The following is an 18,561-nucleotide window of genomic DNA, read 5'->3' as shown; positions in this document are numbered from 1 at the left end:
AGAACATATTTGGGTAATTTCATTACATGTCAGTAAATTAATGGGTTTTACAATAATCTTGCAACTTTTGTGATTAATTTAACTAGTGACAGGTTGGAAAATGTTGATCCGCAACGGTCCTTGAACACCATCATTGATGCAGATACAGTAGGCAGTTCTTATAAGACCATAAGATAAAGGAGAAGAAATAGGCTGTTCGGCCTATCAAGTCCACTCTGGCATTCAATCATGGCTGATATTTTTTCTCAACCCCATTCTCCCGTGTTCTCCCTGTAACCCTTAACCCCCTTACCAATCAAGAACCTATCAATCTCTACCTTAAATATACCCAATGACTTGGCCTCCACAGATCTCTGTGGAAACAAATTCCACAGATTCACCACGCTCTGGCTGAAGAAATTCCTCCTCATCTCAGTACCAAAGGAATGTCCCTTTATTCTGAGCTTGTGCCCTCAGATCCTAGACTGTCCCACTAATAGAAACAGCCTCTCCATGTCCATTCTCTCCAGGCCTTTTGGTATTCGGTAGGTTTCAATGAGATTCCCCCTCATCCTTCTGAACTCCATCAAGTACAGATCGTGAGCCATCCAAAGCTCCTCATATGTTAAGCCTTTCATTCCTGGCATCATTCTTGTGAATCTCCTCTGGACCCTCTCCAGGGCCAGCAGATCTTTCCTCAGATATGGGGCCCAAAATTGCTCATAATAAACCAAATGTGGTCTGACCAATGCCTTATAAAGCCTCAGCAGTACATCCTTGCTTTTATATTCTAGTCCTCTTGGAATGAATGGTAACATTGCATTTGCCTTCCTTACTACCATCTCAACCTGCAACCTGCTTATACCTGATACAAGCCAAGAAGACAATCATGTTAGTCTTCATTGTAAGAGGTTTTGAGTACAGGAGCAAGCAAATCTTACTACAATTATACAGGACTTGGGAGAGACCCCATCTGGAGAATTGTGTGCACTTTAGGGCTCTTCAGCTCAGAAAGACATACTTGCTATAGAGGGAATGTAGTGAAGGTTCACCTGACTGCTTCCTTGGATATTGCCATTATTGTACGAGGAGCAATCAGATCGTCTAGGCCTGTGTGCACTAGAGTTTGAAGAATATGAGGAGATCTTTTAAAAACATAAACAATTCTGTCAGGGCTGGACAGAGAGGGTGTAGGGTGGATGTTTCTGCTGGCTGGGTGCTCTAGCACCAGGGGCTGTAGTCTCAGGATAAGATACTTAGGAACGAGATTAGGAGAAATTTCTGCACTCAAAATGTGGTGAACTTGTCGAATTCTCTGCCACAGCCTATTGAAAGCTGTGGCCAAGTTGCTATATATATATATACTAAAGAGGTGGACAGATTTCTTAACACAAAAGGCATTAAGCGGTATGAGGAGAAAACGGGAATATGGTATTGAGATAGAGGATCAGCCATGATTGTATTGATTAGGGGAGCAGGTTTGAAGGGCCAAATAGCCCATTCCTGCTCCTATTTTTCTATGTTTCCTGGGACCAGCCCAAAACCTACAAGATTTATTGAATTAATTTGAATTAATATTGAATAGGGCCCCTTAAGGATCGTTGTTGACATCTATGTGTGGAACCACATGAGATGGGTGAGGTCTTAAATAATTACTTCTTGTCTGTACTTACTGTGAGAAGGTCATGGAAGACAGGGAATTCAGGAAGAGAATAGTGATGCCTTGAAACATATCTGTATTACAAAAGAGGAAATGCATCAAGGTGGATAAATCCCCGGGGCCTGACCAAGTGTATCCTAGGATACTGTGTGAAGGTGAGCAAGAAATTGCTCGGGCCCTGCCAGAGATATTTGTATCATTGGTGGGGAAAGATTTAAAAGAGAGCTGAGGGGCAAGTTGTTCACACAGAGGACGGTGGGTATGTGGAATGAGCTGCCAGAGGAAGTGGTTGAGGCATTTAAAAGACATTTAGACAGGAACATGGATAGGAAGGGTTTAGAGAGGTATATGCCAAATGCAAGCAAATGGGACTAGCTCAGGTAGGTAACTTGACTGGCATGGACGTTGGGCCAAAGGGCCTGTTTCTGTGCTGTATAATTCTATGACTCTAATTTCATGAATTGGCATATGGGGTCATGTATTTACAATATAATAATCCATATTTTATTGATGTCAGTTTGTTATTGATGGTCTATTTCATTACTAGTTTTCTTGATTATTTCTTGACCACTTGTAACCTTGTGTTTGACCCAAGCTGAGCTTTTTCCTGCACTTTCAGCTGTACTGTGACTTTCAATCTCCATAACATTGTCTGACCACCGTCACTACCTCTGTTCCTCAAACATTCACCCATGCCTTTGTTACTGCTAGGCATCCATTCAAATATCCTCTGCTTCCCATTGCCTACTCTACATAAACCTGCACTCATCAAAAAGTGTACTGATTATTCCTGTACTTGTTGACCTATACTGGCTCCTGATCTGAAAACGATTTGATTTTAAAATCCTCATCCCTGTTTACAAATTTCTCCATTGCCTCTCTCCTAATTTTGGCATCTTGCTATTCCTGATTTTAATCACTCCCCATTGATGGCCATGCTATAAGCTGCCATAGTCTAAACTCCAGAATTCTCTCCCTAACATCTCTACCTATCTAAATCTCTCTTCTGGGTTAAGATACTTATTTAAACTTATCTATCCGACCAAGCTTCTTAATGAAGTTTTATGTGAGCTAGAGGCAAAATACATATATATTGATGATCCTCCCTAAGCACCTTTGGATGTTTTACTTGTGCTGTATAAATATTTGTTGTTGCTGTGCAGCAAGTCCTGCATCATATTCATAAGAATAAACCATTTCTTCCCGTGCACCAATGTCATACATTCACAAATCCACTTCAATTCTGACTGCTTAATGTAAAGTACTAGTTCCTCTTAATTCCATTTGAAAAATATTTGCAATGAAGTTCACTACTCATTTCAAATAGGAAATATAGGGGAAAAAATCCCATGGGTGGGCATTATGAGTAAGGACATTATCAAAACATCCAAAAATATTTGTTGCAAACAATTGCCCCTGAACCATGCTCTGAAATGCATCTATGTGGCATACCAGATACACCTCATAAAATATTTGCTAATAGGATTGGATAAAGAGGAAGGATAGACTTGTGTAGATCACAGTTAATACAGACCAGAGAGGTGAATGGCTTGTTTATCTGCTACAAAATCTATGTAATTCCATATAAATTGCTAGCAGGTAATATATCCCAGAAATGATGATAATTATTCAGAACAAAAAATATATTAGCAAATTTCCAAATTCCTGTTTAGTGGTTCTTTTAAACAAAGAAGCTTAGATCTTAGTTGTATGGTTTAAAGATCATGTGATATCAACAACTGAAAGATAAAAATAAAATGCATTTATGCACTTAATGCAGGTGAAGGAACTCTTACTCACATAGCTGCAAGCAGTTCATTATGCCAATGAGAAAAGCTGAGGAGTTTTAAAAATTAATTCTCAAGATACATGTGTTATTGGCTGAGCATTGGTTTTTCTCTGAAACTGCGTTTTGTTAGACAACTTTCGAGGATAGTTAACTATCAATCATATTGATGTGGGACTGAAATTGCCCTTAGGTAAAACTAGGCAAGAGTGGCAGTGACAACAGTGACTTAGCTAAGATATTACAACAATCTGATAGCTTCAACATCAAGTTTACTCATGCAAACTTTTATTTTCAGTTATTTTAAAAACTAATTTCAAATTCTCTAATTACCATGTTGGGATTTGAGTGCACTTTACTAGATACATAGGGGAACTCAGCAGGTCAGGCAGCATCTATGTAGGGAAATGGACAGTTGACTGTCACATATGCTACCTGACCTGCTGAGTTCTTCCAGCATCTTGTTGCTCCAGGTTCCAGCATCTTCAGTCTCTTGTGTCTCCATATGAATGCACCTTTCCTGAATTACCAGTTCAATAACATAACCATAGTGTTCCCATACCTCCAACCATCCCTAAGTGAGTCAAACAAATTTAGTATTGTGATTAGCTATGATGAAATGCAGTTATTGTAAACATTATACATTGCTGTTGGATACACTTGCTTTTCTGAGAAAGTAGTGGAATCATATATGACATATTTTACCTGATTTCACCTTTTATTGATGACAGTGAATTCTTAAAAGCAAATTCTTAAAAGAAGTCTCATTAAAATAGATGACAGACTTGGTTTGAAGATTTTTTTTGTTCTTTTTTACTAACAGACATGGTGATATCTGCATTTACTGGAAACATTAATTCATTGTACAGTGTACACTGTAACATACAACAGGCACTGCATGCTCTGCACAGATAACTGAAAACTGTCATCTCTAGCACACTTATAGCTTTAACCTTACACATGTGCTGTGGGACTTTAACAGTGAAGTAGTCCAATGACTGTGTTTCAGTATTATGGTTTAATTTGCATGTATTAAAAATGCAAAGATGCTATATGTCTTACATTACCAGAATGATCAGCTTTTACATATAACAGCAGATGAATATTGATGATAAAATGCAACAAAAATCATGCATATTTCAGCATGTACCGTATGCCTAAATATAGACTTAATATATTTCTTCATACAAAATTAAAGAGCCAATACCCTTTCTATTCTACCTTGTGGGAAAGGTTTCTTTTGTATGCTCTGTGTAATATACCAGACCAACCTATATGGAATAGGTGTCGGATTTACACGCCATGCTAAAGAAATCACTCCCCTATGTGCCAATTAGAACAAAAGGTCCACAATTATCTTACATTATGCAGGATTCTTTCAAATATTTATTCATCTGATGATTTATTCCAATGAAGCTAGCAAACTCATAAAAAATAATTACAAATTATAAGTTTATACTCTGAACAAATTGCACATTATATTTTTATTATTATAGGGGATTTTTTTTAACAAACATTAAGATGCTACTTGTGCTAACCACCAAAGGGCTACTGCCTCTTTAATAGAATAGTAACACTCATCTTTTTTTGGTTGTTTACTTTGAAGAAACCACTTACATTGATAGAAAAATAATCAAAAGCTTCAACTTAATTATGATAAATCTGCAGACTACTTTTTGATTAATGCTCACATTGTGGTAACACAAATGCATCCTTTTAGCTTTAAGTACAAATACATAATATAATACTGCTCTTATGGTGCTTTGTATGTGCTGTACAAATATATATGTATACATAGAAATATGCAAATGCAACTTGATATCTGCACAATGAATCATGTAAACGAACACCTAAGCATTATACAAAACTTATATATGACATTTTGTTGCTGTAATGATTTAAATTTGTAGTCATGAAACTAAAAACTACACAGTAGTTTCATTTTTCCAAGGACCAGTCCTTATGTTTCCTGTACTGTCTGAAGTATAAATCATGGCTTCATGCAGGTTTCCCTTAAGTATTCCATTTTGATTGGTTACACCTAGAGGACATGATTGTCTTCGTGACTGCATCTCAAAAGTGACTCCTTGGTGCAAAGCCTCTGTACTGACACCACTGTCTGCAGCTTTATTACACCCATATAACACTGTGCTGGCATCGCTGCTTTCAGGCTGGCAGATATTAGGACACTGATCACTTTTTGCACAAATAACTTGCCTTTGGATGGACTGGCCATCCTGGATGCTGTGATGACTTTCCGTATGTGAACTGTGAACGCTTCCATCTACGCTGGAAGGAATATGATAGGCATATTCTCTTTGAGCTGTGGACCTGTTGTGCCGAATGAACTGTCGTGGTTTAGTTCGGCTTTTCTGACATCTGTGGATGTGCATTGTCGGTCTGCATGTTCCATCCGCATGTAGGTGAATATGCCCGTCGTCATCAATGATTTGTTCATTGTGCATTTTGGCACAACAGGGCGTAACTGGTGAAACACAGTTTACGTGATTCTGCACAGCATGTAGATTAGTTAATTTACAGAGTCCAGAGACGGAATGATTACAACTGGATGATGACTTACTAGGACAGGGAGAATCCAGGAGGCATGGGACATGAAGCTGGGCATCACCATTCATGGTTACCTGGGGTCGAGCACTTGTTTGAACAGCATATGTATTCCTATTTGATTTGCAGCAGGACCACCAACAATGCCAGACATCATCACGTTTTGCACAGTGGTGAACAAGAATAAAAAGTCCTAAGGTCACTGAAACTGCTCCATATAGGCAACTAAAGATCATATCTAGGAAGTGTCCTTGTGAGACTGCGAGAGCTCCAAAGGTCCACATGGCAATAAACAGAAAGAGAGTGAACACGGAAGCACGGAGCTGAGCCTTAAATGAATGCTCATTCTCTAGCATGGAGGAAGAGATCATTGAACATGTGTGTGACACAGAGCCGGAGTCCGTTACGTGACTGGGGCCTACCTCTGTGCTTGCCAGCCGTTGTTGCTCTTCTGTCATCTCCTTCAGCTCATATTTCTTCCCTGGGTGACGCTTCAGCTGTACTAGCGTACAAAGAAAATAGATGCAACTAACTAGCACAATGAAAGCAGCTGGACCGTAAAAAGTCCCGAGACTAGGCTCCCATGCCATCCAGCAACTGTGGAAAAAGGAGACAAATAGATAAGCAAATGAGAGACAGAGCAGGCGGGATATTGAACCCAAGAAATAATCCCCAAGTAATCCAACCAAAAAGTACATCTTAGGAGAAATATTAGTCAAAAAACAAAAAAGTACAGATGCTGGAAATCTGAAATAAAAAAACAAGAAAATGCTAGAGATGTTCAACAGGTCAGGCAGCCTCACTGGAGAGTGAAACAAAGTTAACGTTTTAAACAATAACCTTTCATCTGAATTGGAAAATAAGAAAATGAGCACATTTACAGTTGCAGACATAGCAGCAGCCTTGAGAGAGCAAAGGGAGTGTCTGTCATCAGATGAATACCTTGACAATCCTGGTGGCACAAATATTGTTTCTGCCATCTCATCTTTGTCACCTGAATTGTTGTGAACTTCCACCCTAACATTTCTTTTGTTCTCTCCATCCTTCTTCTCTGCAACAAAACATACCTGTTTTCTCATTTATCCACTTTTGATGAAATGTCATTAACCTGAAACACTTTCATCTCTCTCTCTCTCTCTCTCTTCAAAGATGCTGCCTGACCTGCTGCATATCTTCAGAATTATCTGATTTTATTTTCTGAGAGACATTCATGGCTGACATATTTTACTTATATTTATATTTATACTTATATTTTGGTTATGTTTTGAAAGACTCTGCTCACTCAAACACTGGAGGTGAAATTCACCTTGGGAATTACCATAGAAGTGATGATGTCAAATATGTAGCCAGCTTTACACACCACTCAAATTTGGTCATTCAAAGGAACTGCCTTTGAAGATTTATGAGTTACTCATAACAGTGAAGGTGGATTTGGTACCCATCAATATTATGCAACATTAGTAATACTGTTAGAGTTGATCACTGTTTAATGTCAAGAAAGTCATGGTGTGGTTTCAATGGGCCAGAATGTCTGGTGCAGAATGGTCCATAGAGAACTGTTGGCTAACTGCAGTGTTTGTGGCAGGATTTTCCAGACTTTCACACTTGGGCACTGCAGTGTGGAGGTTGGGGATGCGCTGGAGATAGGATGTGCATGCATGAAACTTGTTCTGCCACTGGACTCATTATTCTGGTACATTTTCTACGTGGTTGAGCGGAGAGGCTGAAATATTCTGTATCTGGCCCTTCAGCTTCACACTGGCAGAAACGGCATGGTCCAGTTCACTAACATTCATTTAAAGAGTAAGCTTGGATGTTTTTTGTTCATTTTGTTTTACTTCAATATTTATGCATATCTTTAAAGCAGTTTCATGAACATTTAAATTAATTTGTGTTTTAAATTTATTTTTAATACTTTTAATGATTTTTTTCACCCCTCTCCAAATACCTCTGATCATTAGAGGTTTTTAGGAAGAATGAAAAAGAATTTTGGCACTAGTCATCACTCGTAGTCCACTGCACCTCCCAGAAGGACCATGGCAGAGACACCAGCAGTATATTAGACACCACTTGCCACAGAAATATAGTGTGTTCATGGGGCTAGAGCGGACAGTGACTGCAAAGCACAGATAGATTCTTTTTGTTTAAAGCATGACATTCATTTGGGCCTATGGATGTTTTCACAGTGTAATGCAAAATTTAATGGTAAATACAGAATGCTATGTTTTCCCTTTTAAAATATGATTACATGAAAATATGACTGAAAAATTAAGGAATTGTGTACTATTTCACAGTGACTTCAGGTAGGTGAGATCCACTTTACACAGAAAAGCTACTTACTATGGTGCATTGTCTTCACTTCCATAATTGTTGATGTTCGTTGCAGCTGTGATTCCACAAATTATGAATGGAATACCTCCTCCAATCAGATAAGACCTGGAAAAGATTGGCAGGTGGATTAAAAATATATAATTGTAATAGGTAGAAAAATGTATATTAATATACTGTACTGACAAATAACAAGAAACACAGAGAATAGATTTATGTCAGCTTCGGTGAAGTCCAAGAAAATAATCAAACTGTGAAGACAGCTGGTGATGTTTAGTAAGTAACAGAATACTGGCCACCAGGGGGTTTAACTGGGTGTACATTGCAAATTGCCTGGATTACCGAAGAAGTTATCTTCCTTTAGTGCATATTGTTGCCCTTGCATGGAATTAATAGGGCTTTTGTTCATACTATGTAGACAGGGGCTACCAACTACTGGTGTGGAAATTTATATCAGGCACTTATGTTCAGCCCTAAGTGGAGCTTGTGGCTTCGAACTGATGCTGGCAGAAGAAAATGTGTCAGGTTTAGAATTGCAAGGTTCTATCTTTATAGTTTTGTTCTTTTGAACCAAATACAAAAACATATTACTACAATAATAAAAGTATTCCTGCAGAGCATTAAAATTACAAATTATATTAAACATCACATTATGTAATTGGAAATTCATCCAAATCAGATTCCTCCGAAATGAGCCTCTGGTTTTCATATAGCAATATAACTATAAATCCTTAATTAAAATGGCTGGAAGTTAATGCATAACCACAAGAAGTTATTGGCAAAATACCACAGCTCTTCATTAAAAATATGGTTTTGCATATCTTTCAGAGCACAATGACTAAATTAAGCGATGGGTCTCTGAAATGGTTTGACAAGTGTTAATGTAAGGATGCAAAGAGTACACATGCAGACAAAAAACTGTGTGTTGGCACAGAAACTTTACTTTGCCCCATGTAAGCATGGTAAGACAGCAGTTAAATAACTCAACTAGAAGCCAGAAGTCTGGAGACAAGACCTTGAAGCTGACCAAATTTAAATTCAAGTAATTAAATAAATCTGGGATTTAAAAAAAACTCTCTCAGTAATGGTAACCATGAAACTATTCGACTGCTGTAAAATCCCATCTGGTTCATTAATGTCCTTCACAAAATAAAATCTGCCATCCTAACCTGATCTGGTCACTATGTGATTCTAGACCCACCAATATTGTTGACTTCTAAATGCCTTCTTACTTTGGGGGCAATCGGGAATAGACAATATTTGTGGACATTGTAAATAACATCCAAATGAACAAATGAATATAGAGTGGAACTGTGTAATAGCTGAACTGAGAGATTTTCGTTATAAAGTAGGCAGAGAAGTTGGCAGATAACCTTCGGTACACCATTATATCATTTTACATTACACAAAGGCTTTGTGGTGTCAATAAATAAATATGAACAGAAATTCAAAATATTTGAATTTATTTTAATTCCTCATAATTTTAATTTGATAAGACTACAAATCCCTCATTTCAAAATGTTAATTAATTGTTGCTATGAATAAATGGACAAGTGGGTCCCCAAGCAATTAAATGCCCTTCTTTCACAAGACACGTGATTCAATCAATTTAAAATGTTATCTGAAATTATATTGCTGCTCTGCGCCACAGATTCAAATCTAACTGAATTACCAGACATCCTAGAGCACCATTTGAAAGTCAATTAACATCAAGATGTCCTTCTTCATTTCACAAAAAGAGATCCACTATTTATCTGTCACCAGTAATGGAATCATGTCACTGCCTTTTTGTGATGAAAGTATTTCAGAAATTTTCAAGCAAAAATAACCCTAAACTGAAATAGAGCATTCAAAAATGGATATGAAGTTAATTTACCACATTAATCTTACTAACAGACTAATTGTGAATGATTTGTAAAAGAAACGTGCATAAATATCAGAAATATCACCAATGTATTTCAGACATCTAAATTGATATTCTACAAGGGCACTTCAGTAATCCTTTGCAACAAGTGATGGGATGTACTCTTGGAATAGTGAGTAAGCAAATCATGCCTTTATGCTGTAATTCTATTGTCATTCCACATTCTCCTTGATTTTTTTGCTTCTTTCATGGACTGCAGGTTCACACCAAGTAACAATGGATCTTCTTACTCTTGTGATTACATATATATTGGTAAAAGTATCAATTCACTTATCCCCCAGCTGAACAATAAAGCAGCCCAAGGCCATTCTGCACAGCTTCATTGAGAAAGATGTCAGATGGTTACCAGATGTTTGGTAAAACTGTACCCAAGTCCACTGAATGGAACAATGAAATACTACTGAATATATGGATGACGACACATATAAAATGTAACTATTTCATCTATGAATTTTTCATTTGATAATTTCTATAATATTGAATATTCTTGGAAGTCATAAATTTTCCAGCTGGAAGTCTAACCATGTGCGTTGATGCACATATGATGTGCTCAGGCACAGAGTTCTTCCCGATAGATTGAACTGTAGGGATTAGATTGAACGACCAGTTCCAGGACAGCAAAGAACACTACCCTCACTATGGGAAGTAAACTCCATCTGCATCTGCCATCAAGAGTAAGCATTCCAAGCACCATGCCAGGACTGATGATGATGTGAAAGAACTTCGTTGTCTGAATGCCTTGTATGAGACATCAGTTGACTTGCAATGGGTTGAAGAGAAATCATTTGTCAGGTACAAATTTTGCCCATATTTCGTCTGGGCAAATAGTTTGCCAGGAGATTACTCAAGATGTAGATGACAGCATTTAAAGGGGGTTCTGTTAAGACTGCACCTGGAATACTGTGTACAGGTCTGGTCTTCCTGTCTCAGAAAGAATATGTTTGTAATAGAGGGAGTGGAACAAATGTTCACCAGATTGACTTGTGGAATGAGAGGATAGTCCCTTGAGGAGAGATTAATTAAATTAGCCTTTTCAGTCTATATTAGAAGAATGAATGATCATCTCAGTGAAACATAAAATATTCTAATGGGGGTTGACAAGGCAGATGCAAGGATGATATTCTTCTTTGTTAGGGTGCCTAGGACAAAGAATTACTGTCTCAAAATAAGCAGTCAGCCATTCAGGGCTGAGATGAGAAGAAACTTCTCTACCCAGAGAGTAGGGAATCTTTGGAATTCTCTACCCAAGAGGACCGTGGCTAAGTACATACAAGAGAGACTGATAGATTTTTGGATATCAAACAAATCAAAGGATATCAATTAAGCGCAGGAAAATGGCACTGAATTAAAAGATCAGTACTGTTGCTATTGAAGAGCAAAGCAGGTGTAAGGCTTCAACTGGCCAACTCCTACTTCTATTTCTAATGTTCTAATGGGTCCATGTTGAGTGGAGGCTAGTAGAAATGGGAGGAATGAGAGAAATGTTGTGGATACTGTGGGAGGTGTGGAAAATTTTACAGAACACAAAATGGGAAAGAGAGAGTGAGAACAGAACAATGAATGGATCCTTCAAGAAACATAACTTGACCTGGATCTGATCCTACAAAACTTCCTTGCCTGTGAAGAATGTCCACTTAAGAGGGTATAATAAATACTTTAAATTTCACATGAACAATGCAGTTTTGAGTTCAATGTTGTGCAACTGACAAATGAACATTTTGTTTTCTCTCTATTTTGTTTTTGCCAAGTTTAGCTGAATCAATGAGAAAGCAGTTCAAAACACATACAGTACCGTAATATATATGATTTAGCACAGTTGACATACCAGCAGAGCGTAGGTCCTAATTTTCTTTTAGTCAAGAAACAAAGGGAAAAATCTGGCTGCAGTTATATTTTAAGTCTGCTGCATATGTTCCATTATCTGGATAACCTCATCCCATTTCAAGGTCATCACTTTCTCATCAAATCTGGTTGCTGCTGATGTTCTCCCTCCTCAATTCTCATCACGTACTGCTATCAGTTCTTGTCCCCTTCTAAAATTCAGCCCTCAGATTTCCTTTCTTCTGCATTACAGATTCTGCTTTTTGTTACCCTGCCCTTCACAGCTCCTTTCTTTTCATTGATATCCATTTCTTTCACTGTGTTGTGCCAGAGTTAAGCAGGATTGTTCGCAGATCCGATAGAAATAAGCCTTGCACACACAGTGCTTCACACAACGCACTTTATTGCTAAGTTACAACAAGTGGTACTTATCTCGGAAGCATGGCTGAGCCCATTTAACTATTCCAATCGGTCCACAGTGTCAGTCGTGACCTAACCTGTGGTGACCCCAAATCCATGAGACCTCACCACCGGCGTGCTCACTCCCTTATACCTTGGTCACTTCTCTCTGCCCCTACCTGTGTCGATCCTTTGTCCAGGTCGACGCACCAAGTGACCATTGCCTCGGGCACTGCAGGCTCATGTCTGCAGAGACAATACCTTGGTTACCGACCACCCAGGTCACCCAGCACCCAGGTTCCCCCGCACACACACACATTTGATCCCAGCAATTGTTCCTTGCGCTCTCTGGCCGACATTTCAGGATTCTTACTACACACTGCTCTTCTTCCCTTCAGTTTCCCCATCGCTTTTCTGTTATCCATTTCCTCTATACTCCATTTTGCATAGATCTGAATGTGATTCCAGTTGCTGCATTCTACTGCAATGTATCTTTTTAACCAAAAGGGATTGTAAAACTTGTAACAACATTCACTTGTGAAAGGACTGAAAGATGCAAAGAGGACAGTGCTCAGTCCACTGAAGGAGACAATACTCAGTCCATTCTTACTAAGCACTCCACATCTACTCTAAGGAGACAATGTTTGGTCTATCTAAAGAAGACAATGCACAATCCACTCTGAGGAAGAAATGCTTAGTCTACTTTGGGTAGGCAGTGCTTGGTCCACCTGAAGAAGACAGTGATCATAAGGAGCTAGTGCCCGGTTCACTCAAAGGAGTCAGTGCTCGATCATCTCAATGCAGGCAGCACTCGGTCCATCTTGAGGAGGCAGTATCAGAATCAGGTTTATTATCACTGACCTACAGTATATGACATAAAATTTATTATTTTGCAGCAACAGTACAGTCCAAAGACATAAAAATTACTATAAATTACAAAATAAATAAATTGTGCAAATAAAAGGGATAACAAGGTGGTGTTCATGGGTCCTTGGACCATTCAGAAATCTGATGGCAGTGGGGAAAAAGCTGTTCCTAAATTGTTGAGTGTGTGTCTTCAGGCTCCTTTACCTCCTCCCCGATGGTAGTAACAAGAAGAGGGCATGTCCTGGATGGTGAGAATTCTTAGCGATGGATGACACCTTCTAGAGGCACTCTCTTAAAGATGTCCTTGATGGTGGGGAGGGTTGTGCCCATGATGGAGCTGGCTGAGTCTACAACCCTCTGCAGCCCCTTGTGATGCTGTGCATTGGAGCCTCCACATCAGCCTGTGATGCAACCAGTCAGAACGCTCTCCACCGTACAACTATAGAAATTTGCAAGAGTCTTTGGTGACATACCGAATCTCCTCAAACTCCTAATGAAGTAGAGCCACTGGTGTACCTTCTACGTGATTACATCAATGTGTTGGGCTCAGGATAGATCCTCCAGGATGTTGATGCCCAGGAACTTGAAGTAAACAAAGTGAACTTGAAGTACTCAGTTCACTCCAAAGAGATAGTACACTTAAAGAGACAGTACTTAGTCCACTCCAGAGAGATAATGCTCAGTCCATCCTGAGGACACAGTACCCAGTTCACTCTGGGAAACAGTGCTCTGTCCACTCTAAAGAGGCAATGCTTGGATCTTTAAGGACACACTGTTCTGTCTGCTCTGATGAGAAAGAGCTCAGTCAATCCTAAAGAGACAGTGGTTGGTCTACCCTAAGAAGATACACCTGAAGGAGACAGTGCTTGATCTGCTCTGGATGGACAGTACTCTTCTACTCCAAAAAGACAGAGTCTAACCCAAGTAGAGGGTTCTCTGTCTACTCTCAGAAGGCAGCTCTCAATCCACAGTCAGGAGTTACTGCTCAGCTTAAAGGAGGCAATGCTCTCTTCACTCTAGGAAGCCAATGCTCAGTCCACCCTGAGGGCTTAGAGGAGGAATCAGTGGTCTGACCACCTTGAGGGAACTTAGAAAAGGAATGGGTCAGGTAGGCTGGGAATGTGCTGTGCGGTCACACTTGCAGGCAATATAATAATAGTAATTGGACACTTCAGTATATTTCTTTAACATATTAGCTTAAAGCAAGGCATCCACATGGCACTCAAGACCAATGGCAGCATCAGATTTCCACCGTAACAGGATATCTGATGGCTCAGTGTACCCCTCACTCTACCTATGCCATGAAACCAGAGGAGCAGCACTATTCCAGTGGGAGAGTAGAAGAGATGCCAGGTGCAGCACTGAGCTCATCTATAATTGAACTACCAATCTGATGAAGCTATAACTCTAGCCTATGGATGTGGTAAAAAGTAACCATAACATGCAATAAGCAGAGCTAAATGACCACAGAACCAACAGGTCAGAACAAATCTCTGTAGTCCAATCACAACAAAATGTCAGGAGGGTAGTGGAAGACCCTCTACTTGTCTGGATGGTTGCAGCTCCAACAACATTCAATCAACTTTCCTGGACCACACACCCATTTGATTATCACCAATTCTCCATCCTTTCATTACCAAGGCACCATGGAATCCTGACTACACCAACTATTTCCTCAAATTTTCTGGGTCTGAATACTGGAAATCCTACCCAAGAGCACTGTGGCAGTTACCACATTGACTGCAGCTGTTCAAGAAGGGCAACCTTCCAATAGAAATTAAGGAAGGCTAATAAATGATGGACATGTCAGTAATTCCTATATCCTGTAAACCAGTGGTTTTCAACCTTTTTCATGCTGTGGCCCCCCAGAACATGTCCTCGTTAGATGGCGGACCCCCAAAGCCCACAAAATCAAACAATCGATAATTCATGCATACAACGCTTAAATTACTGCACATAGGCCCTATTGAAATAGTGACTATTTCAATCACCGATAATTACCAGCGGTGTCTTTCAGTGTTCAGTTCAATGTGAAGGTTGTGCCTGTTTTGCACTGCAGAGTTTGTCCAAACGTGGTGGTATGTGCGACAAACATACGCGTATGTCATCCTCAATATTCACTCTTGATCTGTATTTGGTTTTCATGGCAGTGACTGCAGAAAATGCTATTTCTCACAAGTAAGTGGTTGCAAATGGTAACAGAATGTTGACGGCTTTGCCGGACAGCAGTGGATACTCCTGGGAACATGCTATCCAGAACGACAACAGTGACATTCGGTTGAACTGCAAGCACAAAGTCCTGTCAGATGACAGTTCAGCCAATTCTTCTTGTTCACGTCCAGTTAAATCAGTAAGCAGATTTCGAATCCAATCAAACATGCTCGTGCCATCGTCGCCGAAATACCCGTGGAAGTAATGCGACAGCTGTTGAATATGGTTCAAAACAGTGCTCGCGATGGCCTCTGTCTTAGTCTCGTTTACTGTCAGAAAGTCAGCCAGCAACGGAAACATATCAGAGACGCCTTGCTCACATCTTCCCTTCCAGATATGGAGCTTTTTCTGGAAAGCATTGATTTTGTCATGCATTTTCAGAACATTTGAGCCAGGTCCTTGCAATGATAGATTTAAGCTGTTCAAAATGTTGAAAATATCTGCAAGATAAGCTAATCTGGCAACCCACGTCTCATCTGTCAAGAACTGTGCCAATGATCCGTTATGCTCATTTAGTAAAATGAGCAGTTCATCTTGCAATTCATATACACGCTGCACAACGCGGCCTCGTGACAGCCATCTAACTTCTGTATGTAGCAACAAATGCTTATGATCGGCTTCCATTTCACAGCATATGTTTTCAAACAAACGATGATTGAGTGGCCTGGCATTGATAAAGTTAACGATTTTAATTCACGTGGAAAACACACCTGCAAGATTTTCATCCATATCCTTTGCAGCCAAAGCCTCATGGTGAATCATGCAGTGGGCTGCTGCTACATGTGGAGCTACTTCTTTCACTCATGCGACTAGACCCGACTTCTGTCCCGTCATTGCGGCAGCACCATCCATGCAGAGTCCAATACACTGTGTCCACGCCAATGCCGACTGTACAAAAAAAGTGTCAAGCACACGGAAAAGTTCTTCACCGGTTGTATGCCCTGGGAGCGCCTTGCAAAACAAAAAGTCTTCCAAAGCCTCTCCTTCCCAGCAATATCGAACATTAACCAACAACTGCGCAGCACTGGCAACATCAGTACTTTCATCGAGCTGAATCGCAAATCTGACTTGCTGAAGACGTGCTATCAGCTGGCTCTGTATATCTTCCGCCATATCGCCAATTCTTCTGCTTACTGTGTTATCAGACAGTGGAATGGCTTTCAGTTTTTGACTGGATTCTTTTCCCAGTACAACTTTGCACATATCTACTCCTGCAGGCAGTATAAGCTCTTCTCCAATTGTGTGAGGCATTCTGGAACGTGCTATTCGTAATGCTACCAAATATGATACGCAAAGAGCCTTCTCATTTACAGTGGTGCAGGCTGTCATTTTGCCTTTCTGCTTGAGGTACAGCTCCTTTTGCTGCTCAAAATATCCCTTCGGCTTACTGGCAATATCTGGATGCACTGTTGTTAAATGGTGCTTCAATTTCGCTGGTTTCATTGCATCGTTGGACAGTGTTTGCAAACACACAACACAGAGAGGTTGGTCCGCATTTGTCCCCGCTGCAATGATGCCATATGAAATGTATTCTGGATCGTACTTGTGTTGTTTTCTCTTTCGGTCACCTTATCCCCTTCGTCATCAGAATCTTCTGGTTTCTGGTCAGCTTTTCTCTTCAGAAATTTCTCCATACTCAGCAATACACGCTGGACAGTTTAATTACTATTACTGATAAACAAAATGATCAAATCTAATCTAAAACTTACACGCTTGCGCACTTCTCGTTTAACAGTGATGTCACTGTGGCGTAAACGCACGGTTAGTAAGCAATATTATTGAGGCACACCAACAACGTCACTCAGTCTCACTAACACTACAGTGCACAACAGAATAGTAGTGAGTAGTGAACACTACTGACTACTCTGACAACACAAATCGAATATTAAGCGGCAGCTTACCAGAAGGGAACACCGTCTAAGTCTCTAAGATTGTCGCCTATAACAGATAGAATAGATATGGTCGATTTTCTGAATAGTGGAAAACTGGAGCAAGTAAGCTACGTCTTTGTAACAGGTTGCTTTTCCATTTTTTTCTTGGCTTGCTCGCGGACCCCCTGGAAACCCGCCACGGACCGGACCACAGGTTGAAACCCTCTGCTGTAAACAAGTAACAAATAACAACTACCAGTCCCAGTGTTTCCTCACTGACTGATTTTTAACCAGCAGGCCAATCTTTTGGTTACAACTTGTCACACGTGTACTGTAGAATTCACAATGTACTTGGAGCATTTGGCTGTCTTGGCAGTTTGCTATAACATACAAATCAGGTTACTCAGGAAGTGACACTGCCCAATATTAATCCAATGTCTCCATTAAAGTGAAAAGTGGAGAAAGTGAGCACAAATTGAACTGAGGTAGTGTGTGGAGGCAAAAAAGCAGCCAGCATTAATTAGCAGGTAAGGGTGCAGTATTAACTGTGAAGAAAGTGGTGAAGATGGTGAGCATGTGAGCAGGGGTTGGGGAATAGGATTAGGGTGACCAGAATGAATGGAAAAGTTGGGGAAGGATTAGCGCAGGTGAAGTGACAATGTATGTACCTGATTGATGAAGAAAATATGGTGGCAAGGCAGAGCAGCGATTAATTTAAGGAAGAGAAGGATTGCTGTAGGAACTTGGGGTGTGGGAAGAAGTGTTAAAAGAAGATTGGGCAAGAACTTGCTTCAAGCAGCAAGCCACAAATACCTGCTATTGAGATTTGTGGTAAGTATAATTTACCTGTAAGAGTGGGCAAAAATTTGCTGGAAGAAGCTATCCTGACCCAAAATGGCAAGGCCTTGCATACCAGGCTTCCATTTGGTGGGTGGGTCAAAATAACTGAGAAGTAATTTGACAGCAAGAGAAGTTCTGATCACAGGCTTTTGCAGCTTCAATGCCATCAAAGAATTTCCTTTTGAATTATTTTTCATAGAGAAACATTCAAAATGATTTAAAAAAATCAAAGAAACAATTAAACAAAACTTAAAAATCATGGAAAATTTTAAAAGAATTGCATCACTTAAAAACCCTTTTAAATGATTTA

The 18,561-nt window shown here is 39.8% G+C and overlaps 1 protein-coding gene across 2 annotated transcripts in view; it reads right to left on the bottom strand.

The window, feature by feature from the left end:
- Positions 1-4,136: 4,136 nt before the first annotated feature.
- Positions 4,137-18,561, bottom strand: part of LOC127576866 (adhesion G protein-coupled receptor A3) — a 438,420-nt gene continuing 423,995 nt past the window's right edge. For both annotated transcript variants that reach the window (XM_052027670.1, XM_052027671.1), the window contains 2 exons: positions 8,331-8,426; positions 4,137-6,587 (listed from right to left, as the gene is read on the bottom strand). In XM_052027670.1, the coding sequence (XP_051883630.1) occupies positions 5,351-6,587; positions 8,331-8,426 (1,333 nt within the window). In that variant the 3' untranslated portion in view covers positions 4,137-5,350. The remainder of the gene's footprint in view (positions 6,588-8,330; positions 8,427-18,561) is intronic.

Source organism: Pristis pectinata, chromosome 12, assembly GCF_009764475.1.
Source record: "Pristis pectinata isolate sPriPec2 chromosome 12, sPriPec2.1.pri, whole genome shotgun sequence".
Lineage (NCBI taxonomy): Eukaryota > Metazoa > Chordata > Chondrichthyes > Rhinopristiformes > Pristidae > Pristis > Pristis pectinata.
This window is presented reverse-complemented; position numbering and strand designations above follow the sequence as displayed.